Raw genomic sequence first — 27,196 nt, forward strand, 5'->3', positions numbered from 1 at the left:
ATATTCCAAGCCCTACAATCTTAAATCAGTCTGTCTTATATTATCACACTCTTCTGATACTTTTTTGTTGTATTCCTTGAAAATCAGTGGCAAGGTATGGCAGAAATAATAGACTAGAATTTTTTCAAACAAATTTCCTTACTTTTATGGTCACATTTCCATTTTTCTGTTATGCACCCTTAATGCAAGAATGGTAAAAAGCAACAGCACACCAAGTCAGACAACTCCTGCTACTAATATAAACGCACACTCAGGAAACCACCTCAACTCACTCGGCAATGAGAGTCACAAGAAAGCACATGAATGCTGTACAGGTGGGCCCACTGGCTTTCAAGTAAATGGAAGACATCAGTTGTCGCAATCCCACGTGACTCTGAGGTTGAATCTCCTGAGCAGTGAGCAACAGGGATGCTGCCAAGTCACCACCTTCAGTTCTGGGAGCATGAATTTACATGTTTCCAACATGGCACAAGTCTCATGCGAAAACAATCCAATGAATCAACAGACACTTGGGAAATATTAATAATGAAGTTTTTATGAACTATTACTACAAAGAACTTCAGCAAGAGGGGAGATAAAGTTTCGTGATCTTTTAGTAAACATTTTTAGCCTAACAGTCTTTGCGACCAAATATTTTAAAAAACCAAGCTTATAAACACCATTGGTTCTGTATTCAACTGGTGTACACTAAAAATAGGATGAATGGAAATACGTGTTCTTATAGCATTTCCACAGGAAATGTTCATAGTTTTCATGACGTTCTAAATCATTTAGCAGTTACATATGCTACATTAACTAAAACACAGGTATTTTTTTATTGCACATTTCAAAGTCGGAAGGAGGCTCTAGCTTATGAGGTGGTTTCTATTTAGGGGGGAAAATGATATTTTTTAATATTTTGGCTCAAAAATGCACACTGCCAGGGCAGCTTAGTTCTAAAAACAAACCTTCGAAAATAAACTTTTGGATTTTGAAGCCAATAAAATCCTTTACTGTAACGAATAGTGCACAGTCCACTTTCTCTCAGACTAAACGTCAGACGTCATAGTTAGGGGCTCTGTTTTAAAGCCGGCGAGGAGTCCTGGCTACTGCTCTGAGAGGCGGGTGGGGGCTCATCTCGAGAGCCGGAAGGCAGTAAGTCTCTCGCAGCAGGTGAAGGCGGATAATCCTGGGGGCCGTGGGCTGGGGGTGGTAATCGGGTGCCAGGAATAAAGTACTCTCTTGGGACAAAAGAGCCTAAAGGTCTAAAAGGTGCATGTCCTGGTAAAAACTCTCGAGGGTCGACAGGCAGGTCCCGCTTTCCAGGTGGAACGCCTGGTGCATATTCTCTGATGCCTAGTGGTGGACGCGGACCAGGACCTGGAAAAATAAAAATTAAGTCATGTAAATACATATGAACATATCTAAATTTAGACGATTCCAGGTATGTTCAACTCCTCACAACCCTAGGAATCAGGCGGTGGCATCCCCACTTTATAGATGACGCAAACTCAGGCTCAGCAGGTTTAAGTCACGTGCCCACGGCCAGCCAGTCATGGAGCAACACAGGCAGGATTGAAACATGGCTCTACCTAGCTTATGTATTTTCTACTACACAACTCTGCCATCTTTATCTCACAAGAGCTTGGTTCTTGGAAGTATATATATCATACCAAGATGACACATTATGAAATAAGGGCTTCACTGCAACAAAGAAATTTTGACAAAGGAAATTCCATTGTCTACTGTGTATCAATTAAAAATTCATGCAGTAGCTCAGCATGGACCTAACACATGCCACCAAAATCAAGGTGCCTGCCTGGCTGGGAGAGGCCCTCCAGCTCCACCCAATGACATTCACTCATTAGGTAGCTAATAAATTCCACCTTCTCTTTCACACTTCCTTCCCGTTTATCCCCAAGGTGGGGGGGTGAGGGTTTAATCCTTCCCTCTTCTATACTCTCTGACCCACTGCGTATGCATCCATTATGGTCATTACAAGCTTTATGTTGTGTAGTGTATGTATCTGTGCCCTAGAGGACACTGTAAGCTCTTGGAGTCAGGAGAGTGAGTGAGTTCTATCCATTACAGAGCCTGGTACGTAGCCACAGACGTTCAATACACATGCGCAGAAGGAGTATTTCTAGCTTTCTATAAACAGTCCCTTTCTCCTGTCTACAGAGATACCTACCGTCCATCTCAGTAGAGGGACGTTATGCAGTACCCCATGTATCTCAAGAAACTTGAGGAAAAGTTAAAATGTACTCAGCCAGCTTTACCCTTTCACTGACTAGCCCTGCAACAGCAGCTGTTAACATTTTAGCAAGAAACAGGAAAGATGAATACACTTTACAAGTCAGTCACCACTGTCCAATCATCATACCAAACTGTGGAGGAAGTGGCCGAGGCCTGAAAGGCCCGCAGAGCTGGGGAGGTGGTCCATACTGAACGGGTGGAGGAGGCCCGACGAGCTGGGGAGGTGGTCCGTACCGAATGGGTGGTGGCAGAGGGCCTCCCACAGGGGAGTTCATGAGGGGCACCCCTGGGAATCGAGGGGGTCCTTTTGCAGCCACATTAACCTGCAGAGCAGAAGCAATTACAGTTCTGAAATACTTTGGTATGACAGACAAAAGCACCAACACCAGTGGAAGCTGAAACCAGTGAAGCAGACGTCAGGTCCCGTCCAAAGAGCAGAACCAGTGCAAGGCAACCTTACTCCCGTTTGTGCCCACCGACAGACAGCTCAGGCAGGGGCAAGGATGGCACGGGAGTGAAGAGTTTCACCACAGTCATGTTATGCTTGGATATGCAAGTGGAAGGGAAAGCAAGAGGACTGCAAAGGTTATTAATGGAGGTGATTCCCGACTAATACAAAAAAAATCATACATACACGGTGTCGTCTATTTCTAGGGCAACCTCTCCTTTCCCATAACCCCCCATCACCACAACAGCTCATTATTTCCATACTGAGAATGGAGAGAATGAAAAACCCATTCTCTACAGATGTAATGATAGCTACTATTCAGAGTACCTTCAATATCCTTTCACATATTGCCTCTAATTCTCAGATCTCTAAATCTCTAAGTATGATGAGCTTGTTTTACACATAAGGGAACAGAGACACAGAGAACATCAGATGATGTGCTGATGTCACACAGCACGTAAGAGGCCAAGCCGGAATTCAATATCAGGTGTGATCCACACCATGCTCTTCCCACCTCTGCCTCCCCCTCTAACAAAGGCGGCTCAAGTCTTCTATTTCAAAGGGGGCTTGGGTCTTAACCCAGCTGCCCCTGAATAAAAAGATCTCTCAAGAGAGGTGTATTCCTGGAGTCCTGCACCTAAACGTGTAAGTACTTTCCAACAGAAACAATGTTAAATATTCGAGTTAGGCAGGCAGAGCTCTACTATTTACCTTCACTCACCGGTAGTACTGTACCGTGTATTACAAGATACTGACTAATCCTTTCCTACAGGAAATTGTGTTGGAAACTCTAAATAATTAAAATTCACATATTTTGATTTCAACATAGAGAAGCACTGTGAGGTATGATCAGAGGACTTACCAGCGACAACAGCTACACAAGTTACAAGAGAATACGCTTACGTGAACATAATTGAAGGTTACTGCTGGGAACTGGCGTAACAGGTAATTACAGATTTTCACTACTCAGTATTTTACCTCCAGCAAACATTCTCCTGTTACCAATCTGTAATTTTAGATGATTCAAAATAGGGTTTGTCCAGTATACAACTGGAAATATTCTTAAATAGCATGCTTCCAAACAAATATATAATAATGATGAATTATGCAATATATCATGAATTTACTTTGCCTTACAGCCCTTAACACTGAAGCACACAATATAAAGTTGGGGTGACAACTTTTCATATTTTTCAGTTAATTACAACAGATGTTCTAAATAGGTTAATCAGCTAACCAAAACAGGCAAGAGGAGAAGACAACCAACCAACCAGTCCGACTTCAGCAACCCAGCAACACATCCAAGTCAAAGCCAACAGTAAGATCCATAATGCCACGCAGGTTAAAGCAAAGCAGATTCGTGCCATGCTCTTCACATCCGTTCCAGAAATACACCAAGTGACCAGTCCAGTCCTCAACCTCTAAGTACTTACTGCTACTGGATGCTCAGCCAAGGATGTACTGTTGGGAACTGAAGGGCCTTCAGGCTCTTGGGGAACAGTTTGCTTTTTTAAAAAATAAATGAGATAGTACAGATATAACAGAACACACAAACCAGAGATAGATGAGGGAAAGAAGACGGTGTTGCAGAAAAAGTTAAATGTTTCCTGAAATACCTAATTACAACCCAAAGGGACTGCAGAATTTACCTTGCCCTCATCCCTCATCTTGGTAGGGGAAGAACTTCTTGAGCTGCTGTTCATTGTGGAAGGTGCACCAGATCCGGGATCTGCTGAAGGCCAGAGAACTGATTTAGACTCATTCTGACTTAGATACTCTTCCAGGAAGAATAAGAAATCCTCTACCCACTTCCTCCACGATTCAGACTCTGTGAACACACTCAGGTCCCTTACCAGAGGCAGAGGGTTTCCCAGATGCCTCAGATGACCACCGAGGACGAGGGAGCGGCCCATCCACTGACCCTTGAGAAAGACATAACAGAGCCTTTGCACGGATCTTTCAGAAGAAATAGAACAAGTCTGGACAGGTCAGGGGTCAACTCTACCTCGAAAACAACATTAAAAACGGGTCGCCCAATACATACGAGGGGAAATCACAATTTATGCACAAACTTAAAGAATTAAAATAAAATGGATTGAAAGAACGGCAATAAAACCTACACATTGATATAACTGGTCAGGTACTTTAAGCCACAGGCTTGACACAACTGTATAGGCTGATTTCTTTCAGTCTATATGTAAACTTTCATGTCTTATCAAGTATTACAGATGTATTTATGATTAGAGATAGACTTACAGCATTTCATATCATAATACTGAGAAATCGACGTATGCTGCATAAATTATAAAGTCTTAAGGCTTCTTTTATAATATTTAAGAGAGAAACTCCACAGAAATTTAAGGATAAAGCCTTATACTTTGCAGTAAGAAATTAAGAAGAAGGCGCCGGCACTGTGGCATAGCGGTTAATTGCTCGGTCTCCGCTGCTGGCGGCCCAGGTTCGGATCCCGGGTGCGCACCGATGCACCGCTTGTCGGGCCATGCTGTGGCAGCGGCCCACATAAAGAGGAGGAAGATCGGCCCAGATGTTAGCTTAGGGCCGGTCTTCCTCAGCAAAAAGAGGAGGATTGGCATGGATGTTAGCTCAGGGCTGATCTTCCTCACAAAAAAAATAAACAAATTAATAAAAAATAAAAAAAAGAAATTAAAAAGAAGCAAAAACAATAATAAATATTTATATATATACTCATATATACATTTTATTTGTATATATTTATATATAAGTAATAATACTACTAAATAAATAAATGCTTTCTGTTCTAAAGCAGATCTTACAGTAGACTATTTATTCACCAAGACCAATTAAGACATTTTCTTCTCTATACAGGACAGACCCAAATTCTAAAATGTTGTTTACATTTGAGTTCTCAAATAAAAGAGAAAAAGAACTCTTGAGACAGTTTAGTGCACGGTAACATGTGGATGCTCACCGAATTCACTTCTTGGCATCTCTCTTCGACTGAGCGTGGCAGAGAGAGGTCTTGCCGGTGCCGGGGGGTCTGCTGTCGGTGGAGGGGAGCACTCTCCACCACTCACAGGAGATGGGCCAAAGGAGCCGTTCTGGCTCAGAGGACCTGAGGACCACAGTCAACTGTCACCGCTTCAAGGCAACCTTTGTTTTCTTTAGTAAGTTCCTAGCATTATTTCTAGGGCATCATAATGATTAACTGCAGAAATGAAAAGTCATTCATATACATTTTGCACTAAAAAATAGACTGCTGCCCTTTAAAGGTGCCCCTACCTCTCCGGGGAGGGTTTTGAATGCTGGGTCTTCCTGGCATTGGTTTTACAATCACAGGCTCTTCTTGCAGCATTGCCATCTTTTGGGTTATTTCCAATAATCTTGAATACAGAGAAAGAATGGACTTAAATATGAGACAGAAAATCAATTCCTTATTCGATACCATGCAGCACAGCTTAAAAGACTTTCAAATGCACTGACAAAACACGTATTGAAATCCCATACTTGTGCCTCAAGTTGGCAGCTTCCCGTTTCTCTTCAGCTATGGCTCTTTCTGCAGCACGAGCTTTGAGCTATTGGAGGAAAAAACATCCCAATTCAGTTGTGGTAGACTACGCACAAAATAAAGGAAAGAAAAAAAATCTTACCCAGTTATCGTGCGCTTTCTTCTCATGAGTAGCAATCTGAAGAAGACAACACATCAAAATATATGTTTAGGGCTTCATTATAATAGCCATTATTATAATAGTCTGTATGAGATACCAAAGAATTGTGCAGCTGAAGGGCAGCATAATCATTACCTGGTTTTTAAATGAGCGCTCTGTTTTCTGTAATTCATCCTCCATTTCTTCAATTCTCCGCCTAGGAATTACACTTGTTTTTATCAATCAAAGCACAACTGAATAAAATTTTAAAAAATCTCACCACATTACGTTTACTCTAACAACTGTACCCTTACAGACTTCATCCATACATATAAAACATATTTTACCTGGTTATAAGAGTACAATATGATCAAAACTAATACCACATAATTTTCTTTTTATTTAATGGCTGAAGAATCGAAGTTGGTACGTTATAATTCCTGAACAGTTCTTCAGCAAATTCTCAAATAATCCTCCTATGAATATCTTCCTCCATAAGGCTTTTTCTTCCTTTAATTACATCTACAGAAAATTTCCCAGAGCTATGACATCTGGGTCTCTCAAATGGTACTATCATTTTAATGGTTTTTGATACACCACACAGCAAACTGCGTTCCTAAAAGAATTACTCCAATATATAAAACCACTAAGACCTCACGGTATGAACCAAGTTCCCTTCTAGTCTTGGGTGTAAGGAAATTTTTGTCAATTTAACATTTTTTCTTTTGTTAACTTAAAATTTATTTTCTGTTGTGTGAATTAAGTGTATTCATGCCCTTTGACCATTTATTTATACTTCTGTGCTATTTTGTTCTACACAATGTAAAAAGTGTTTTTTAAAAAAAGCCAACAGCTGTTTCATCACCCGCTGAGAAGCTCTTCAAAAGCTGAGCTCACTTGTAAGTTTTCACTTCCTCGGCCGCCAGAATCGCCTTCTCGTCCGCCGCCGACAGCCGCTGCTCTCTTTCCTGCCGCTCATACTCTTCTTGACTCAGCTTCCTAAGATAAAATCAGTTGTCAAGTGAAAGCGTCTCTCTCTCTGCCCGGCAGTCTGTCTGAACACCTTTATTCAAACGTCACTTCCCATCCTCTCTAAAAGCACGGACACACACAGTCAGAAAGGAACTCAAATCTGCCATGTAGGGGAAAAAACCAATCTCTGACCTATTGGCAGATCACCTGCATTTTCTAACTTCTCATAATTCTCTACTAACTAGTAAATAAAACAAATAAATGTAAAAATGCTATGTGCTCCATGGGCAAGTTTCTTGTGTTTGAGATGATGAAAGCTTTTTTTAACTGAGGTAACAGTGGTTTATAACATTATGTAAATTTCAGGTGTACAACATTATACTTCTATTTCTGTGTAGATTACATCATGTTCACCACCCAATGACTAATTACCATCCGTCACCACACACATATGGTTGATCTCCCCTTTCACCCTCCCCTCTCCCCACTTGCCCTCTGGTAACCACCAATCCAATCTCTGTCTCTGTGTGTGTGTGTGTTGTTTTTATCTTCTACTTATGAGTGAGATCATAACAGTATTTGACTTGCTCCCTCTGACTTATTTCGCTTGAAAGCTCATTTTACTTCAATGTGGAAAGCCAGGGCCAACCAACGTAACACAATTAAGCTCATTTGGATAAAGAGGGGATAATTATTTCTACCATGGAAAGACCTGTAATTACTTCTGTTAGTTCTCTCATGGAAGGAATGTTTCCCAATCCAAGACTCGTACCGTGATAAAGACAGTCAACCCAGTAAAGAGCTTTCAGAACATACTCCTAACTTACATACGCTGCCTGTAACTGTGTGTCTGTATATAACTCTATATAACTGTACATATGCTGCCTGTAACTGTGTGCCTGTATATAACTCTAGATAACTGTATATACCTTCTGACCTTGCAATCACCCACAGAACATTTCCACACTTCAGATACAGAGCTCCTACTACCTATTCTCAGTGGAACTATGATTAAGGAAAAAGAAAAATCTTAGAATTGGCAAAGGCCTATTGAACAGAAAAAGAATCTGAACTGTCTCATATTCAGGGGGGACCTAATAACCTTCAAGCTCAAGATTTCAATTTACTGTAACACAGACTGCAATGGTAGCAACATTTAATGGTTTAAAAATGCTCTTTTCTTGTTACCCTTGTACTTCTTTGCTCATAGGTCTGATTCAAAAGATACTTAAAACTTAATTTTCTATGAATCAGAAACAAAATGAGAAGAGCTACAGTAAAAGGAGTTAATAGCACCAAAGAGAAAAAAGTTTACATATTCTTTTATAACTGCCCATTCAATACTTTAGCAAATATTTTTATGGGTGGCTATAATATGCTGGGTACCCAGTAAGATGCTAAGATAAAAGTATGGGCAAAGCACTCTCCCTGCACTAACAGAGTTCACAGTTTAATGTAGAAACGACGCACTTTAACAACAGAACAATCCCTGACTCTAGCCTGGGGAAGAGATGTGAGAAAACTGAGTTCTGAAGAAAGATCAGAGAGAATCCTGCTTCCAGTATTGGATGAGTTAGTCTGAGAACACCGAGAACAACTAGAACACTGGACAAAAATATAAAGAATGTGCTTGAAGGCATCAGAGAGCTGATATATTAGCTAACAAGTTAATATATGAGGCCAAGATCCAGTCGAAAAAGGAATTCCAAAATTACAAGTGAGCCTGGCATCTGAAGCCACTTTTCCCTAGGTTCATTGATGCATTGAGACGTAAGGAGGCTGAGCAGAGCTTTCAAGAGACCATGGGTTCAAAGAAAAGTGAAGTGGAGTTCAAGGCTGCCAATGAGGGGGACCCCTATAAAAGCCCTAGGCTTTGGGTTGAGACTAGAAAGAGCTGTGCACTTGACATACCAAACAGGCAATATACTGTGCTTTAAAGGGACAAAGCCATTTCTGAATGATCTTAATTGCTGACTGGATTAAAGTTAAGGCCACATGCTAGAAATAAACTCAAAACTTTTCTGTAGGAAAATATCACCCTAGGCCTCTAATGTCCTCTACAATTATCACATACAATGTTCGCCACTCAATCAAAACTGACCAGGCACTCTGCAAGACACTGTGATCAACAGCTAAAAGACAAGAGAAATGGACCCATCAGGCATCCACCTAATGCAATTATCACACAAACTTTAAAAAAATTGTGCTTTATATATTCAAGGAAATAAAAGTCAAAATTACGAATTTTAGTACAGAAATAGAAACTACAGAACTGAAATTAAGAACTCAATGAATGATTTTAGCAGCAGATGTGACAACAGACGTGAATTTTAGCACACGAGAAGATAGGTCAGAAAAAAAAAATCCAGAATGAAGCAAATACACACACGAATGTAGGAGACACAGGGGAAATAATAAAAAAATGTTTAAATGGGATTCTACAAAGGAAAAGAGAGAATGAGGCAGAATCGATATATGAAGAAAGACCCCAAAATTCAAGAGATGCTGATGACCCCAAGCAGCATAAATGCGAAAGGGATATTGAGGAGGAGGGGAAGAGAAAAAATAAAAACACCCACACCAAGGCACCTCCCAATAAAACTGCTGAAAAACCAAAAAGAATGACTACAGGCAGCAAGGGCAGGAGTGAGACAACTGAACAGGGAAAATAAGAGTAACACTGGATTTCTCAAAGAAACTTTAAAATCAGGAAGTAATTATCTTTAAAGTGCTGAAATTAAGAAAACTGTGAAATATAGCCAGCAGAAAGATCCTTAAAAAATGGAGTCAAAATAAATGTTTTCACACAAAGATAAACTGATCAAATCTGTTACTAAAGGATGCTCTTCAAGTGGAATGAAAGTGATTCCACAAGGAAGACTGAAGATGGAGAAGAGAATGAAGAACTACAGGAACTAGAAATATGTGTGTCAATCGAATGAATATTGGCCAGAAAGCACTGTAAGAGACGATAAAAATAGCTTGTGGAGTTCAAGTACACAGAGAATTATAATACATTACCACAACAGCGTCTAAGGCAGGAGGGAGCTAAAGCCCAGAAAGACGTAAATCTATTACTTCATGTCAGACTTGAATAAGTCCAGGGAAGACATGTGGTCTTCAGGGTAATTACACGAAGACAAGTAAAGCAACCTCTAACTACCAAGCTTAAACAGGGGAAAAGCAGTATTAAAAATATTCAAACAATCCAAAAGACAGAAGAAGGAAGAAACAAAGGAACACAGAACAGGCCATCAAACAGAAAGCAAATACCAAAAGGCAGCTGTACCCCTAAATCTATATTTAGGAGTCAGAAGAAAAAAAATGAGTACTCACCCAATCTCTATGGCTACCTATTTATTTATTTATGCCACAACTCACTCCGGGAAGATTAAAGGACCATAAACATTTGAGTAGGCAGGAGACTGCCAGGAGGACGTAACGTAAAAGGACCCCTTCACCGCAGAGAAGGCAGCGTACACAATGACAAAGAGGCTCAGAGTGGCCTGAGGAACTGCGTTCAGTGGGCTGCAGATCAGGAGGCAGCAGAAGGAACTACAGACAATGCACCTGGAAAGGCAGCTCAGGACGACAGAGGGGAAGTGCCTCAAGCACCGCTGAAGAGTCTGGGGTTGACCCTGAAGGGAGTGAAGAATCCTGGGTAGATTTTAAGCACATGACATGGAAGAGACTTGTATTTTAGAGAGTTCACTTGAGCAGCTGCAGAGAAAAGTAACTAGAGTTTGGAAGAAAGGGTATAAGAGAGGGAAAGTAGAGAGAGGTGATTAGTCAGGGATGGCAGAAAAGACGACATGGGCCTGAACTAACGCAGTGGCTTCGGGGAGGGAGGGCAGGGTACTAACCAGCCATGGTGACTGAGTGCATGTGGAGGAACTGAATAAAATAGTGCCACAACGACTGCATCACGAAGACAAATAAATGCCATTTCGGTAATTCAGCTTACTATGGTGGCAGAGACGTGCTCTTTAAAAAAAAAAAAGGTAATGAAATGAGAAATACTTCTTCAAAGCAGGCTAGGCATTTAGAGCTTGCCTGAACAAAATTTGGAAAATCTAAACTGATTGTGTGGTGAGCGAAGAATTAAGAGAAAAAGTTAGAGGTATGGTTTCAATGTTGAATGGCATCAGACAATAGCAGCCTAAGCATTTTAAAAAGATTAAATTTGCTTAGCTAGATAAGCCTCCTCACAGACTGCCAGACATGCCAAAGAGTAAAGTACAGGGGCAAGTACAAACAGCAACTGCCACTGACAACCTATTTTTAGAGAATGCAGGTACTTTTGTGGAGAAAAAAACTTAAAATATTCTACAAAAGTGCATCTTTCAAAAGGTACCTAACTCCAAATTTGAGATGTATATTTCAGAAGATTAATACCTAAATATACACACCAAACGGGTGTTTCTGTATCTAAAATTCCCAACACCCTTGCTGCAATTACATTATGTAATGTTTAGTCTGAGTGTCTGATTGTATTAAGGCCCAAACTCGATCACTTCAATATCTAAATATTCCTTTTGAAGTATTTATTCTGCTAAAAACCGTCATACAAATGACTGAGGATTTTTAAAGGCTATATTAAAAACTAGTAGAACACATGCAAGACAAGTCAGAATTACATAACTGACCACAAAGAAAGAAAAGTGAAAGTGGTTGAGCCATAAGTGGCTATGAATCCTCCAAGAAAAGCCCTGCCACAGTAACTCTTAGTACCAGTAAACCACTCCCCTCTCAAATAAATTACAGGCGACAATTTCTGACAACTGGTTACAATGGAAAGAAAAATGCAAGTTACAGGAAACAAAGCAGAAAGGAAGAAAGACAAATCTACACTAATTATAGATGGAAAAAACTGTAAATCATCTTAAAAAAAAAGACACAATTATCTATAGTAGTACACACATTTAGGTATATGACAATATTGTTAACAATCAACCATGAAAATCTTACTTTTGCAGAGCCATCTCCTTCTGCTGATAGAGTTCATTCAGAATCTCCACTTTCTGCCTCAAGGTTTTGCACTCATCTTCCAGTCCAGCCTTGGCAGACTGCAGTGAATTGCGATCATCTTCTAATTTCTTTATTTGGTCTGTGAGGATAAAACATTTGAGCTTCGTGTGTGTGCACAAGGACTTAAGAACATGTGGGTGAGAAACATGAGAACAGGAAGCCATTCTTGATCTTCCCAGCACAATACTGTATCTTTCCAATATACGGCAATTTCTTCTCAAGAAGCAACCTACCTTCCAGGTTACATTTAGTGGACATCGAGGCTCTAAGCTTAACTTGTAAAAGTTTTAGATCCTCTTCAACTACCGATATTGCGGTTTGTGTCTAAAAATTGCAGGAGAGAGAGAAGTATTCTTAAAAGTGAGGCACAGTAAGAATTCACAGGCACTTATGGTACTCTATAGAAAGGATTATACCCGAGAAACGTCCATCATCTGCTTAATCTGGTTTTTCATCCTCTCACTCCGGTCACCTAAAAGATAAAAGGTTTTAATTACTTTTTCCTCTCTTGCTTTTTAACTATATTTTCTTGACTTCCCCAAAATTAAACAATTACCATGTTCAAAGATTCAAAGTAAAAAGAAATGAACCAACAGAACTGATTAGGCTACTTGACCTTTAAGAGAATTACAAACTTAGATTAAAACGTGAATTCCCAGTTCGTGCAATAAAAATGTTACCCATGTGGTTCTTCAGCAAGAAGGGATATGTGAGGTAAAACTCTTTCTTCTCTCCCAGATCTACCTCCCCGTGGTCAAGTATCTTATTTAGAAAGACTCCCCACTCTGTTCTTCCCTTGAGTCTGATACCAGGTGTGGTTTACAACCCCCACTATGCAAGCACTATCCAACTTGGGAACTACTGTCTAGAAACATTTCCCTCACCAGTAAACCCTGCTACCCTTTAGCCTCCGCTCTCACGGCCTTAGTTAATGGCTCCCACCACCTCAGGACTCTCAAAATTGGCTGTGGGCCTTAAAGCCACAGAGCTACAGAGATGATGAGCATTCAACTCAAATGTCATCTCCAACAAGTTTCTCCTATTGAATAGCATTCCGTACTCAGAGGTATAAGACACGACTAATGTTGCTCTAGCTTCAGTGAATACATCTAGTTCTCAATGGGAGGAAAAGCAAAGTCAGTTCTCACTGCATGCCTATTACTATACCACAACCCAGCGACCCACCTCAACCCAGTGCACAGAGATGAATATACAAGTCCAGTGATATGCGTCTACAACTCTAATGCCTATGAGGAAATTCAGTCAGCCAAAAAGGAGCATCAGTGTACTTAATTAAAGAAAGGAAGGCAAAAAGAGGTCCAACTTCCCTGAAACCAATCTTACCTCCCACTTCTCCGTTTGCTAATTCATCTGACTCATTTCCTCCTTTATTCTGACCCTTAGATTCAGACTCACAATCTAACCGATTCAACTGTGTAATGCAATTAGTCAAAGCCTAGAAAAGAAGCAAAAGGGTATTAGAAAGAGCCTCTCAATTTTAACTAAGCAGATTTCACGAGACTTAAACATGTATTCAAGAGAATGAACTTACATTAATATTATCATCTTTGTGAGTGAGAGCTACCTCCAAATCCTTCTGAGACTTCTCAAATGACCTGATTTGCTCACTGAGCTCAGCATGTGATTTACTCCAGTCTTTGATTTCCTGCTGCAACTGAAAAGTTAAAACACATGAATTTCCAAAGGTTAGGGCTTTGGCGCTAGAGACATCAGCACCATGTGAATGAGACAAGGAAGAAGGGAGCCATGGTCCTCTTTGGCCTGTCACTATAGGCTAAGGCCTTGGTTAAGGTAGAGGGGAGAGGGGCTCCAATCCTCAAAACTGCAGTGAGATTATAGAAAGAAATCAATGATGACATAAAGAAATGGAAAAATATCCCATGTACATGGATTGGAAGAATAAACATAGTTAAAATGTCTATATTACCTAAAGCAATCTACAAATTCAATGCAATCCCAATCAGAATCCCAATGACATTCTTCACGGAAATAGAAAAAAGAATACTAAAATTCATATGGGGCAACAAAAGACCCCGAATAGCTAAAGCAATCCTAAGAAAAAAAACAAAGCTGGAGGCATCACAATCCCTGACTTCAAAACACACTACAAAGCAATAGTAATCAAAACAGCATGGTACTGGTACAAAAACAGACACAGAGATCAATGCAACAGAATTGAAAGCCCAGAAATAAAACCACACATATACGGACAGCTAATTTTCGACAAAGGAGCTAAGAACACAGAATGGAGAAAGAAAGTCGCTTCGATAAATGGTGTTGGGAAAACTGGACAGCCACATGCAAAAGAATGAAAGTGGACGATCTGCTATCGCCATTCACAAAAATTAACTCAAAATGGATCAAAGACCTGAAGGTGAGACCTGAAACTATAAAACTCATAGAAGAAAATATAGGCAACACACTATTTGACATTGGTCATAAAGGAATCTTTTCAGATGCCATGCCTACTCAGACTAGGGAAACTAAAGAAAAAATAAGCACATGGGACTTTATCAGATTAAAGAGCTTCTACAAGACAAACGAAACCAGAATCAAGATGAACAGACAACCCACCAGCTGGGAGAAAATATTTGCAAAACATATATCTGACAAGGGGTTAATCTCCATAACATATAAAGAACTCACACACTGAACAACAAAAAAACAAACAACTCGGTCAAAAAATGGGCAGAGGAAGTGAACAGACACTTTTCCAAAGAAGATACACAGATGGCCAATAAGCGCATGAAAAGATGTTCAATATCACTAATCATCAAGGAAATGCAAATCAAAACAACACTAAGATATCACCTCACGCTCGTTAGAATGGCTATAATCACCAAGACAAAAAACAACAAATGTTGGAGAGGATGTGGAGACACAGGAACCCTCATACACAGCTGGTGGGAATGCAAACTGCTGCAGGCTCTATGGATAATGGTATGGAGATTCCTCAAAGAATTAAAAATAGAAATACCCTATGCTCCAGCTATCCCACTACTGGGAATCTATCCAACGAACCTGAAATCAACAATCCTAAGAGGCTCATGCACCCCTGTGTTCACTGCAGCACTATTCACTATAACCAAGAAGTGGAAGCAACCCAAGTGTCCCTCGACTGATGACTGGATCAATAAGATGTGGTATATATATACAATGGAATACTACTCAGCCATAAAAAGACAAAATGGTCCCATCTGCAACAACATGGGTGCAACATAATACCCCTCCATGTATTTGCAACATAATACCCCTCCAGGGTATTATGTTAAGTGAAATAAGCCAGAAAGAGAAAGACAAACACAGTATGATCTCCCTCATATGTGGAATATAAACCAACACATGGACAGAGAAAACCACAGTGTGGTTACCAGGGGCAATGGGGGTAGGGGGCAGGCACAAGGGGTGAAGGGAGACATGTATATGGTGATGGACAAACAAAAATGTACAACCCAAAATTTCAATGTTATAAACTATTTAAACTATTAAAACATCAATTAAAAAAAAATTGCAGTGAGAATATAAGAGCTGTCAAGGAAGTTGATCCAGTTTATTGTATCCTTCAGAAAATTACAGCCTATTCAAATAATCCACTTCCAGTAGGAAAAAAAGGCACATGTCATTGTCTCCCGAGTCCAGACTCCAGAGCATGTAATGCTCCCTTGGTCAGCAAGGCAGTAACTGCTCAAAGGACAGTTATAAATACCTAATTCTTCAGTCTAAGAAGCAATCCATCGCCCACTTAAGGCTATTCAAGTTAATTGGCGTTTGACAAGACAAAGACTAAACAACACTCTGATAGCTACAAGAAACTGTACAGAAGAACAGAAAATCCAGAACAGATGGAGAATGTACACAAGCACTCAATTTAGGGAGCATGGTTTAAATTTTGCATATCTAAGAACAGAATCCTGCACACACATTTCATTTCCTTAAAAACAGATCTGAGAAAAGATATTCACGAGGTAACGATATTCGGTTCTCCAGTTTACATAATCTATGATGTTAACTTTTCTTTACCTGCTCCTTCTTCTTCTTAAGTCTAGCATTTTCTTCTTGAACCCGAAGGCATTCAGACTTCACCTTCTCTTCACTAAGTTTAGCCTCATTAAGGGCAATTTGAACCTAAGGCAAAACACTCCTATTAGTGAATTAACTCCAACGAAAAACAAAAAAAAGTTAAACTTTTCCAATTACACATCATATGGTTTTCATTTTTTGCATATTCTAGCACACGTCAAATGTTCGCTCCTCAACAAAACTAAGACATCATATTAATATTTTGCAGGAATTGTAGGTTTTACCTCTGAAAATTCTGAAGCATTCATTGAAATAACATCCTTTAACTTCTCTATAGATTTCTTGTTTTCCAATATCTGTCATGTGGAAAAAGGACAAAAAAACGTATTAGCATTTCAGTAGAAACACTGCGATATAAGCCAACAAGAAGAAACATTAACAAAACATATCCCAGAGCCAGCCCCTACATATCAGGTAAAAGCAGATGATCCAGTTTTAGCCTAAAAGTCAAGAATGGAAAGAGATGAGGAAAGAAGAAAACTGGAGGCATAAATATTTCATGCTACCCACAACTTTCCTAGCTATGAGATAATGTGGCCGATGACCAGACAAAAAGGTGAAAGCAAAGAAAATGACAAAACTTTCAAGTAAACCAGTTCAAATCAATGGTTTTCCTTAGCGGTAGAGAAAAAGAAAATCCCAAAGTCACTTTAAAAATTCTCTTGCCTAAACTAAAAACGGTTGGACTTGAGGGAGAATGGACAAATCTCACATTTAGAAGAACTCCAAATAATTTATGAAAATACTGCCTCCTCAAGGAGGTGGAGCATACTCTTCACTCCTTCACTGTGGGTTGTGCACAGTAACTTCCTTCCAAAGAGTACAGTGTGCAAAGATGGAAAAGGAGTGGTTTTACAGTGGAGAAACGAGGCAAATACAACCTCACCAGGTGATCAAGCTTAACTGGCTGTGTGACATATGGGAACCCTGTCTCCTACTGTTGCAACTCTTATATAATTCTAAACTGTTCTAAAATTAAAAGTTTATGAAAAAAAAGAACCGTGCACAACAAAACAAAACAAAGTACTAGAACTGTTCAACTGGGTTACAGCTTCTTATTGTTCTACATGTTTCAGAGGGCAGAACGAAGCAATATGAAAATTACCCAGGGCTGAGGACAAAAATACTTCCTAGGATCATAAAAAATAATAACTTGGGGCCGGCCCCGTGGCTTGGCGGTTAAGTGTTCGCGCTCCACTGCTGGCAGCCCGGGTTCGGATCCCAGGCACACACCAACGCACCGCTTCTCCGGCCATGCTGAGGCCACGTCCCACATACAGCAACTACAGGGATGTGCAGCTATGACATACAGCTATCTACTGGGGCTTTGGTGGGAAAAAAATAAATAAAATCTTTAAAAAAAATAATAATAATAGTAATATTATTATTGTATTGCTTGTATTATTAGCATTTAAAATTCCCTAAAAATGGACAAAAGTAGTTTCAACTTCCCTGACTCCCAATCTTACTCTAGTTACAGCATGGGAAAATGCAGAGTTCAACTCATCTAATCTACAAAAGAGTAGGAAAGCCAAATTACAGTAACACTTAGCAGCAAAACTCTTACCAAGTCCTGATTTTTGGCATTCTGTTCTCTCTCAGATTCTAACATAACATGCAGACTTTTAGCTGTCTCATCCAGAATTCCATTAGTTTCTTCAAGGTTCTTGATTTTATCCTATTAAAAAAATATATTAAGATTAATAATAATTACTCATTATTTTGTTTTTGTTTTTGTTTTTAGAATATAATCTCAAAGAGAGAAGGGATTTTTACCTTAAACTTAATTGCTTCATCTGAGAGAATCATATTTTGTTTCTTGGTTTCCTGAATATGCTTCTTTGATTCCTTGATCTATATAAAATAAAGCATTCAGAATTCAGAAATATAAATTATAGTGCTATCGAAACTTTATCTCTAGGTAGGTGACACATGAGAAAAGAAAGCAGTACTTCACATATATGATGACTGTTTCACATTTGGATGGTTTCTAGGAAATAATAAAATGAAAAAATATGATTTAAAAATACCATAATAACTCAACTAAAGACAAGAGGAAATAATTCAAGCTGGAACCATAGAGGAAAACACTAAAAGAATAATTATACCTTCTGTTCATAAGTTGACAATTTTTGTACAAGTTCTGTGTTTTCTTTCATGATATTCTTCAACTTCTCAGAAATTTGCTGTTCAGTGACTAAAAAAGGGGAGAAAATCCATAAGATTATTATGATCACTAAATAAAACTGAATTACCCAAGGTATTAGCAGCTAAGACACGTTATCTGGCACTATGAGGGAAAAGAACTTCTTAGTATAACTATTATGATTTTAAAAAGCAATCTCTAGTTAACAGCAATAACGGTGTAAAAATATTATTAAAATTTAAGAAAAATATAATAAGAACCTTATTTCAATGAGATTCCAATTTAAATTTATTTTAAAGATAGTAAATACAGTAAAATATTTTAGCTCGATATCCTTCCTTTCATGAAGCACTTTTCTCAGAAAATGTGATCACTTCAAATATATGTCATTTGCAAAGAGAAACACAAAACATAAGTATGTTGATTTACATCTCCAGTCCTCAAATTATCTACTTAAATAAATATATATTGTATTGGTTAAACTATTAGCTCAGGAACACTGTGTTCACATGTAAAAAATGTGCATTACATCAACATTCAAAGCCAGTCTGCCCAAAATTAAACTAATCACCTTCTGCCTACTTCCACAATTTGTTCTATCTCATCTCCTATTTCAGTTGGTAGCATCACCATCTACTCTTGTCATCCAAGCTAGCAACCTAGGATAGGTAAAATGCTCAGGGGTCAGTAAGTCAATCAGACATCATAAGTCGCTGTATCTACTTCTAGCTTACATAAAACTCATATCAAACACCAATACTGAGGAAATAGTATAAATAACACAATAAGCCTAAATATTTACCTTGATATACTCTATTCTTTACCTAAAAAAAGAGAAATAAAATTAAATTTGATGTCAAAACTTTTAAAATAGAAATAGTATAGTTTCTAATGCAACAAACTCTAACTAAATAAATTGTAACTAAATTGTAAATTTAATCAGTTTGGTTCAGCATAATGACCCATAGGATTAAAAAATAAGGTTTAAAAGCATTTCAAATGTAATTGGTGATACTTCACAAATAGTTTCTGATAGATAAAAGCACTAAGGTAAATACCTCATTTTACAACTAAAGATATGTTTATATATCTATTAAGTGAGCACCAATCTTATTAAAAAAGTGCTTAACTTTAATAAATGCATGTGAGGCCGGCCCTGTGGCCTAGTGGTTAAGTTCAGCTCACTCTGCTTCAGTGGCCTGGGTTCGCTTCCCAGGTGCGGACCTACACCACTCATTGGCAGGCATGCTGTGGCTGCAACCCACATACAAAATAGAGGAAGACTGGCATGGATGTTAGCTCAGGGTGAACCTTCCTCAAGCAAAAAGAGGAAGACTGGCAACAGACGTTAGCTTAGGGCAAATCTTCCTCAGCAAAAAAAAAAAAAAAAAGAAAAAGAAAATGGATAATATTTTCGTATTAAATATACTAATGCCTCATTTACCCAAAATTTATTTGACAACCCCAAATAGCCAGAACGATGTCTAGAAACAACGATTGTTCAAAAAGACTATGAGGAAACAAAATTAAAAGCATAATTTTTGTACTAAGATGTGCCTCTTTCTCTATAACCAGAAAACATCTCAGAAATCCTATTTAAAGTTGGCTATTGGCTGAATTTAGAAATCTACTAAGCTAGATCTTCTGGTTTTCCCCAAACCCTAAAAACAGTGGTCATCAACCTGGAAGGGAGAGGAGACTGCTAAAGGAAAATTCACAAGAAACAAGAGAAATGACAGCTAACACCTAAATCATCTCCTGAAGACAGCACTGAATTACAGGATAATAAAATCTAAGCAGTACTCCATTAACAAAAGTGTTTCTAAACGTCTTTGTAACCCAGAATTTACTTCCCCTTTCAAATATTATATATGGTGATGAGATACTCAGATCAGTCCACAAATCATCCATGACATCTCGATATCATTACAGTATCTAACACCACTTATAACAATGTTGTCATAGGAAAAATGCACTCCAAGTTCCCGCAGGGAAAGAAATGACTATTTCTCTAATGTCACAGCCTTGCTAATGAGAGAGTAAGCTTCCTTTGCCCTCCTTTCACGCAGGTCAACCAGAAGGCGAAAGCAGGAAGAAGCAAGAAGCAGGCAACTGAGAGTGGTGACCAGGGTTCTACACGCCAAGTGCTGAGGCTGAGAAGCAGCAGTCGTGACATAAAATCTGCACAACCTTGTGAAAATCTAAACAGGGGCCAGAGTTTTCCAGCTGGAGAAACAAGAGCAAGAAATGGAAAGCCTTCCCCTCCCACTCAGCCCTTCTAGTCTCCCTTTCCCTTTCACCTGAGGAAAAGCCCCATGAGCTTAGAGGAGTCTTCACGGGAATCCAGGCAAAAGACCCTTCTTTCTCAGTGATTTTACAATCACTTGTGCAAGAAAAGAAAGCTTACTAACAATGATATGTCTGATAAAATTAAGAAATCAGAAAAAGAACACTCACTTTTAGAAAAATATGCATCTAACACTACTGGCCACTTTGTTAAGCTTCAATCGAAACTGAAACCTTTTCATCTGCAAAGCTCATTTACAGTGAATAATTTTTTACTCAATTACGTTAACCATGAAACAAAATGACATATAATATAATCATAAGTATGAATATGTGAGTATACATACCTACATACGCACAAAAGAGAAATTCTGCACAAAACAGACTCTAAAGGATAAAAATTTTAATGGTGTGTCTTTGGATACTACATAATCTGTATTTCCAAATAAAAAGATATTTTCTGAGCACAACAGCACATGATCAAATTAGAAAATCCGTGAAACATATATGAAGAAAAAGACTGAAAAATTACCTCGTCACCTAGGTATTTTTACCATTTTGTTGTATTTTCTTGAAGCATTTTTTCTGTGTGTGTGTGTGTGTGTGTATATGTTTACATAACATACAGATTATCTATACTTTTAAAATCTTGGTTTCTACTTTTTTCCACTTAATATTAAATTGTGAGCATTTTCTGTGCCCCAATGTCTTTGAAATATATAAATTTTAAGAGTTGCCTAATATCCCATTATATGGATGTACAATGATATAACAATTTCTCTACTACGGATCATTTAGGTTGTACCAAGTTTTCACTCTAAAAAATAATGTTCCAATGAATGTCCTTTTACAAGATCTTTAACGCATGATTGGTTATTCCTTTAGAATAAATTACTAGACACAGTATATAATATATAAAAAGATACAAACATTTTTAAGACTTTTGATACATATTATTATACTGCTTTTCAGGAGGGCTGTAAGAGCTCCTAATTCTACTAACAGTTCCAAGTGGGCACATATATACTTAATCCTTAGGCTTTGATATAACAGATTTATATATTGAAGTTTTCCCCAAGATAACACACATGTCGTCTTGTTCACTTAAGTCTTTACCAACAAAGACTACCCTGAATATTTTCCAAGGTTAGCTTAGATTATAAGCATTAATTTGTGTTCACGTTATTAACTGAAAAAGAAACAACAAAAGGGCCAGCGATTAAAAAATATCCCTGTATTCTGAGTCAAGGTATAAGTTAATTTAATTTACTCACAACAAGGATAGTTCTCCAGAAGAAAACAGCAAATGAAACAATTCCCAAGAAGGCAGTGATAAGTACAGGCTTCCATGGCAAGCCATAAAAATCCGGCCCAGGCTGAACATCATCAGGCAATGTAGCAACCAGCTGAAACAGAAATATTTGAAATAATGGGAAACCATAAAGAAGTTTACAATAAAGCAGTCACAAAGAATCATCCAGAGAAATTCTCAATCAACCTCCATCAGATAACTGCTCCCTCAAAACTCTTCAATAGCTTCCACTGCTTCAATAAAGACATGATCCTGGCAGCCTCACATTTATTTGGCTTGAAGTGTTTTTAAACATTGACTCTAAATGTCTTTAAGTTGAACATATATTTCCAGTTTGCAGTAAGTCCTACCACATCATGTTGTCTAATACATGGCTAGAATCCCTCTGCATCATACTTTTAGTTGATTTTTATGGCTTAAAAAGGCACAAAAAACAGAAAACTGAAACATACTACAGAAGTAATCAACTTTTAGGACTGCAAGTAAAACCGAAACGACGATAACGAATAACACAAGTAATGTGCTTTTCCCCGAAGACTTTACATCTTAATACTATTCTACTCTTACAAAAAGACAAGTGCTGAGTAAATTCCGACATCTCCTGGTAACTAGCCTAGACCGCTCTGGATTTAACTGTGTTCTATAAAACTCAGTGCCTTAATTTTAAACGCCTCTTGGAAGACAGTGCATTGGACACCTGCCTCCTACCACGCTGTTTTCACTTCCCTCCGCAAGTACACAAGCAACGATCACACTGGCCCCATCCCCCATCAGTGCCGATCGCTGAAAAAGGACCCGTAGAGACGTGATGCTCGCTGTTCTGATCGAGACTGCACACCAGAAAGTACCACAGTGCCTCGTACATCGTGAGTGCTCCACAGAAAATTAACGAGGGACGGAACCTCAAACGCACCCCCGCCGGCCTCGCTAACACTGCACTCCGTTCTCCCGCGCCCGGTCCGGCCGCGCACCCACTCGGCTCAGACTCGCCCACCCGCCGCCAGCGCCGGGGTCCCTCCCTGGGAATGGGGGCCGTCACCTCCAGCAGCTTGGCTATGAGGGCTGCGTACAGCACCGACAGGGGGCCCAGGAGCTCCGGGTCCCCCGGGGAGGCGGTGACGGAAGGCACCGTGGCGGGTACTGAGTCCATGGTGTGGGCACAGCCGAGCGCAGGCGACGCTTCCCTGTGGGACGGCACTGGAGGCCCCGCGCTTGCTCCGGTTCCGCCTTCGGAAGGACCCGGCGCGGCGGGCGGGTACCGGGAGTGAAGTTCGCCTCGCTCCGCCGGTGGCCCTTGCCTCCCTCCGCCTGCCGTGAAACACGTCACCAGACACGGCCCCCGGCGGACGTAAACGGGCCTCCGCAGGCGGGCCCGAGGTGGGCGGGGCCAGAGCGGAAGGAACCAACGGCGGAGCGGGGCGGGGAGAGGAGCGGAGAGACCTGCGCGGAAGAAACCAAGTGAAGAGAGATTCCGCTGCCGCAGGAAGCCGGAGAGCGCGCGCGATTTAAAGGGCCCCGGAGTGAAGAGAATGGGCGGGGGCTGGGGGAAAGGAGCAAGGCCGGCCGCTCACGCCCGCCCGGAGCTGGACCCTTTCATCACAGCGCGCTGAGACCCCAGGCACCTGCCCCGAGTGCCCAGACAGCAGAGGTGACGCCTCTCCCTCCCGCTGGAGGACCACCGCTCTGCCTGGGCGCCGTCTCCTGGAGGCCCTCCTTCCCTGCCCACTGGTCCCCGCTCACTCTTCCCCTCCCTGACCTCCAGATGCTCACACCGCCTCACGCCCTTGCAGACGCCCCTTTAAAAACCCTTCTTCTCTGGAATCACGTCATCACTACGCCTATGCTAATGGGTTCAGTCCCACATTTTATGTTTACATGACTTGTGGAAAAGGACGAGGATTATGAATAGTCTGGAAATCACATGCCAAAAGCTGGAGCAAGGGGGGACATTTAACCTGGGGGGAAAAAAGATATTTGCAGATCTTTAAAGGTATGTCTTCCAGTTGAACATAAAGACAATTCAGAAAAACAATGAAGCAAGAACAGGCAGAGAAATCCTGAAAAAGAAGAGCAATGGAGGTGGGGTGGGAGGCGAGGCGAGGGCAGGCTCTGTAATTAAAACAGTATGGTACTGACCCAAGAACACAGACAGACCATGGAACAGAACAGGAAATCCAGAAACAGACCCAAGTGCACTGGAAATTTGGAATACAAGAAAAGTCAATTGGGGAAAAATAGACTTCTTAATAAGTGATGCTGGCATAACTAAATAACCATATGGGAAATGACAAAATTGGATCTTTTCTTCACTGTTCACAAGGATAAATTCCAAATAGATCAAAAACCTGAATGTAAAAAACGAAAACAAACACGTACTAGAAAAAGTATGGGTGAATTTCTCAATGTATTATGAGTGGGCAAAACCTTCCTAATTATGTCTCAAAATCCAACGGAAAACATTTGTAAACTTTATTACTTAAAAAATTTGTCCAGCCCCTGCGTGCAAAACATGCAAAATAAGCAAAGTTTGACAATGACGACCTGAAAAAATATTTGCAATATATTACAAAGGGTTAATCCTACAATATAAAGAACTTTACAAATAGAGAAGAAAACAGCCAGCAAACCTATAGATAAGTGGGCTGAAAAAATAAACAGTTCTCAGGAAGCTCACAAACATGGAAATATGCTCTGCCTCACTCATAATAAAAGAAATGCAAATTAAACCTACTCTGAGATACCATTTCTCACTTATACTGGCAAGATCCAAACATATGATAACATACTTTGTTGGTGAGACAATGTAGGGGAAACAGGTACTCTCATACATCGCTGATCATTACACAAAATGATACAATGCCTACGAACAAGAATTTGGCAATATCTGCCAAAATTACCTGTGTATTTACCTACTGACACAACAGTTCCACTTCTAAAGATCTATCTCAAAGATACTGGTGATACAACAAATGTTGAAAAGATATATGCACAAAACCATGTTATTCCAGCATTATTTATAATAACAAAAGACTAAAAATAACCAAAATGTCCATCAATAGAAGAGTTGTTGAATACACTAAAGTATACCATGAAAACTGGAAAAAAAGAAATCAAATAATTCTATATACTACTAGGGTATGGTTTCCAGAGTATGTTTTTTAAAAAAAAGAAGAGTGGAAAAAGTATAGAATACTACTTTTATCTATGAAAGTTAAGGAGAGATGAATATATTTTTTGCATGGCTTTGAGGTAAAACTGACATGCAATAAACTACACATTTTAACTGCAAAATCTGATAGGTTTGGACATATGAATACATCTGTGAAACCATCATTACATTCAAGATAATGAACATATCCTTCACCTCCAAAAGCCTCATCATCTCCTTGGTAAATCCCACCTCCTGCCACTTGCCCTCCAGGCAGAATTTCTGTCATAACAGATTAGTTTGTATTTCCTAAAGTTTTATATATATGGGATAATACACCATGTATTCTATTTTCTCTGGCTTCTCTCACTCAGGACAACTTGAGATTCATCCATGTTGCCACATATATCAATAGGTCATTCCTTTTTATTGCTGAGTAGCATTTCATTATATGGATATATCACAATTTGTTTATCCATCTGTTGATCAATATTTGGGTTTTTTCCAGTTTTTGGTGTTTTCAAAAAGAGCTTCTATGAACATTGATATACAAGTCCTTCTATGGATTTATTTTCTCATGGGTAAATGCTTAGTAGAGGGATGGCTGGATCATTTGACAGGTGTGTGTTTCCCCTTTTAAGAAAATAACAAACTGTTTTCCAAGCTGGTTGTACCATTTTACGTCCTCACCAGCAGTGTATATTTCCAGTTCCTCCACATCTTCTCCAACACTTGGTATAATCAGTCTTTTTAATTTTCCTCAGTCTAATAAGTGTGTAGTGATAACTTGTGGTAGTTTAAATTTTCATTTCCCTGATAAGTAATGATATTGAGCATTTTTTAAATGTGTTTATTTGCTATCCACATATCTTATTTGGCGAAGTGTTATTTTACTGGTTGTTTTCTTACTAATGAGTTTTGAGAGTTCTTTATATATTCTGGATACAAAATCCTTTATCAGACATATGCTTTGCAATGATTCCCTCCTAGTCTGTGGCTTGTCTTTTCATTCACTTAACATTATATTTTGAAGGGCAGAAGTTTTTATTTTGATGAAGTCCAAATTATCAAATTTTTCTTTTATGAATCATACTTTTGGTGTCAAAACTAAGAAATCTTTGCCTAACTTTTTTCTAGAAGTTTTATAATTTTAGGTTTTACATTCAGGTCTATGAACCATTTTGAGTTAATTTATGTTTATGACATGAGATACAGATCAATTTTTTTGCAGAGATATTTCCAATAGTTTCAGTACCATTTGTTGAAAGGACTTCCCTTTCTCCACTTAATTATCTTTCTAATTTTGTCAGAAGTCCATTGTTATATAGTATGAATCTATTTCTGGATTATCTATTCTGATCCAATGACCTATTTATCTCTCTCTATGCTGATACCATGCTATGCTAATTACTGTAGCTTTACATTTTGTCTTGAAATCAGGTCGTGTTTGCAGTGTTCTAGGTCCTTTGCATTTTCTATTTGAATTGTAGAATCAGCTTGTCATTTTCTACAAAAAAAATCCTGCTGGGATTTTGATTGGGATTATGTTGACTCTAGTGATCAAACTGAGGAGTTTAACAATATTTGACATATTGTTTTTCATAGTGATAATATGACAGCTTAATCTTTAGTCTTTTGACTCATGAACAATGTATATCTCTCCATATATTTAGGTTTTCTTTAATTTCTATCAGCGATATTTTATAGTTTTTAATTTATACGCCTTACAGTTTTGCCAGATTATCCTTAAGTACTTCATATTTTTTGATGCTACTATACATGGAAGTTTTTTTTTTGTTTCAATTTCTGATCGTTCATTGCTAGTATAGAGAAATAAAATTGCTTTTAGATGTTAACCTTTATCTGGCAACCTTACTAAACTCACTAATTAGTT

At 39.1% G+C, this 27,196-nt stretch overlaps 1 protein-coding gene across 9 annotated transcripts in view; it reads right to left on the reverse strand.

Moving 5' to 3' along the window:
• Positions 1 to 514: 514 nt before the first annotated feature.
• The window catches only part of MIA3 (MIA SH3 domain ER export factor 3), a 54,685-nt gene continuing 28,003 nt past the window's right edge, over positions 515 to 27,196 (reverse strand). For 2 of the 9 annotated variants that reach the window (XM_058533658.1, XM_058533659.1), the window contains 22 exons: positions 22,117 to 22,248; positions 19,359 to 19,380; positions 18,519 to 18,607; positions 18,187 to 18,264; positions 17,978 to 18,088; positions 16,635 to 16,706; positions 16,351 to 16,455; positions 13,862 to 13,984; positions 13,654 to 13,765; positions 12,726 to 12,781; positions 12,543 to 12,633; positions 12,250 to 12,388; positions 7,207 to 7,308; positions 6,466 to 6,526; positions 6,313 to 6,348; positions 6,170 to 6,237; positions 5,945 to 6,045; positions 5,634 to 5,777; positions 4,537 to 4,605; positions 4,333 to 4,412; positions 2,363 to 2,558; positions 515 to 1,359 (listed from right to left, as the gene is read on the reverse strand). In XM_058533658.1, the coding sequence (XP_058389641.1) occupies positions 1,049 to 1,359; positions 2,363 to 2,558; positions 4,333 to 4,412; positions 4,537 to 4,605; positions 5,634 to 5,777; positions 5,945 to 6,045; positions 6,170 to 6,237; positions 6,313 to 6,348; positions 6,466 to 6,526; positions 7,207 to 7,308; positions 12,250 to 12,388; positions 12,543 to 12,633; positions 12,726 to 12,781; positions 13,654 to 13,765; positions 13,862 to 13,984; positions 16,351 to 16,455; positions 16,635 to 16,706; positions 17,978 to 18,088; positions 18,187 to 18,264; positions 18,519 to 18,607; positions 19,359 to 19,380; positions 22,117 to 22,248 (2,298 nt within the window). In that variant the 3' untranslated portion in view covers positions 515 to 1,048. Of the gene's footprint in view, positions 1,360 to 2,362; positions 2,559 to 4,116; positions 4,189 to 4,332; positions 4,416 to 4,536; positions 4,606 to 5,633; positions 5,778 to 5,944; positions 6,046 to 6,169; positions 6,238 to 6,312; positions 6,349 to 6,465; positions 6,527 to 7,206; positions 7,309 to 12,249; positions 12,389 to 12,542; positions 12,634 to 12,725; positions 12,782 to 13,653; positions 13,766 to 13,861; positions 13,985 to 16,350; positions 16,456 to 16,634; positions 16,707 to 17,977; positions 18,089 to 18,186; positions 18,265 to 18,518; positions 18,608 to 19,358; positions 19,381 to 22,116; positions 22,249 to 23,193; positions 23,477 to 27,196 lie in introns of those variants that run through there. The other 7 variants (XM_058533660.1, XM_058533653.1, XM_058533652.1 and 4 more) reach the window with 7 other exon arrangements.

The sequence above is a fragment of the Diceros bicornis genome, chromosome 38 (assembly GCF_020826845.1).
Source record: "Diceros bicornis minor isolate mBicDic1 chromosome 38, mDicBic1.mat.cur, whole genome shotgun sequence".
Lineage (NCBI taxonomy): Eukaryota > Metazoa > Chordata > Mammalia > Perissodactyla > Rhinocerotidae > Diceros > Diceros bicornis.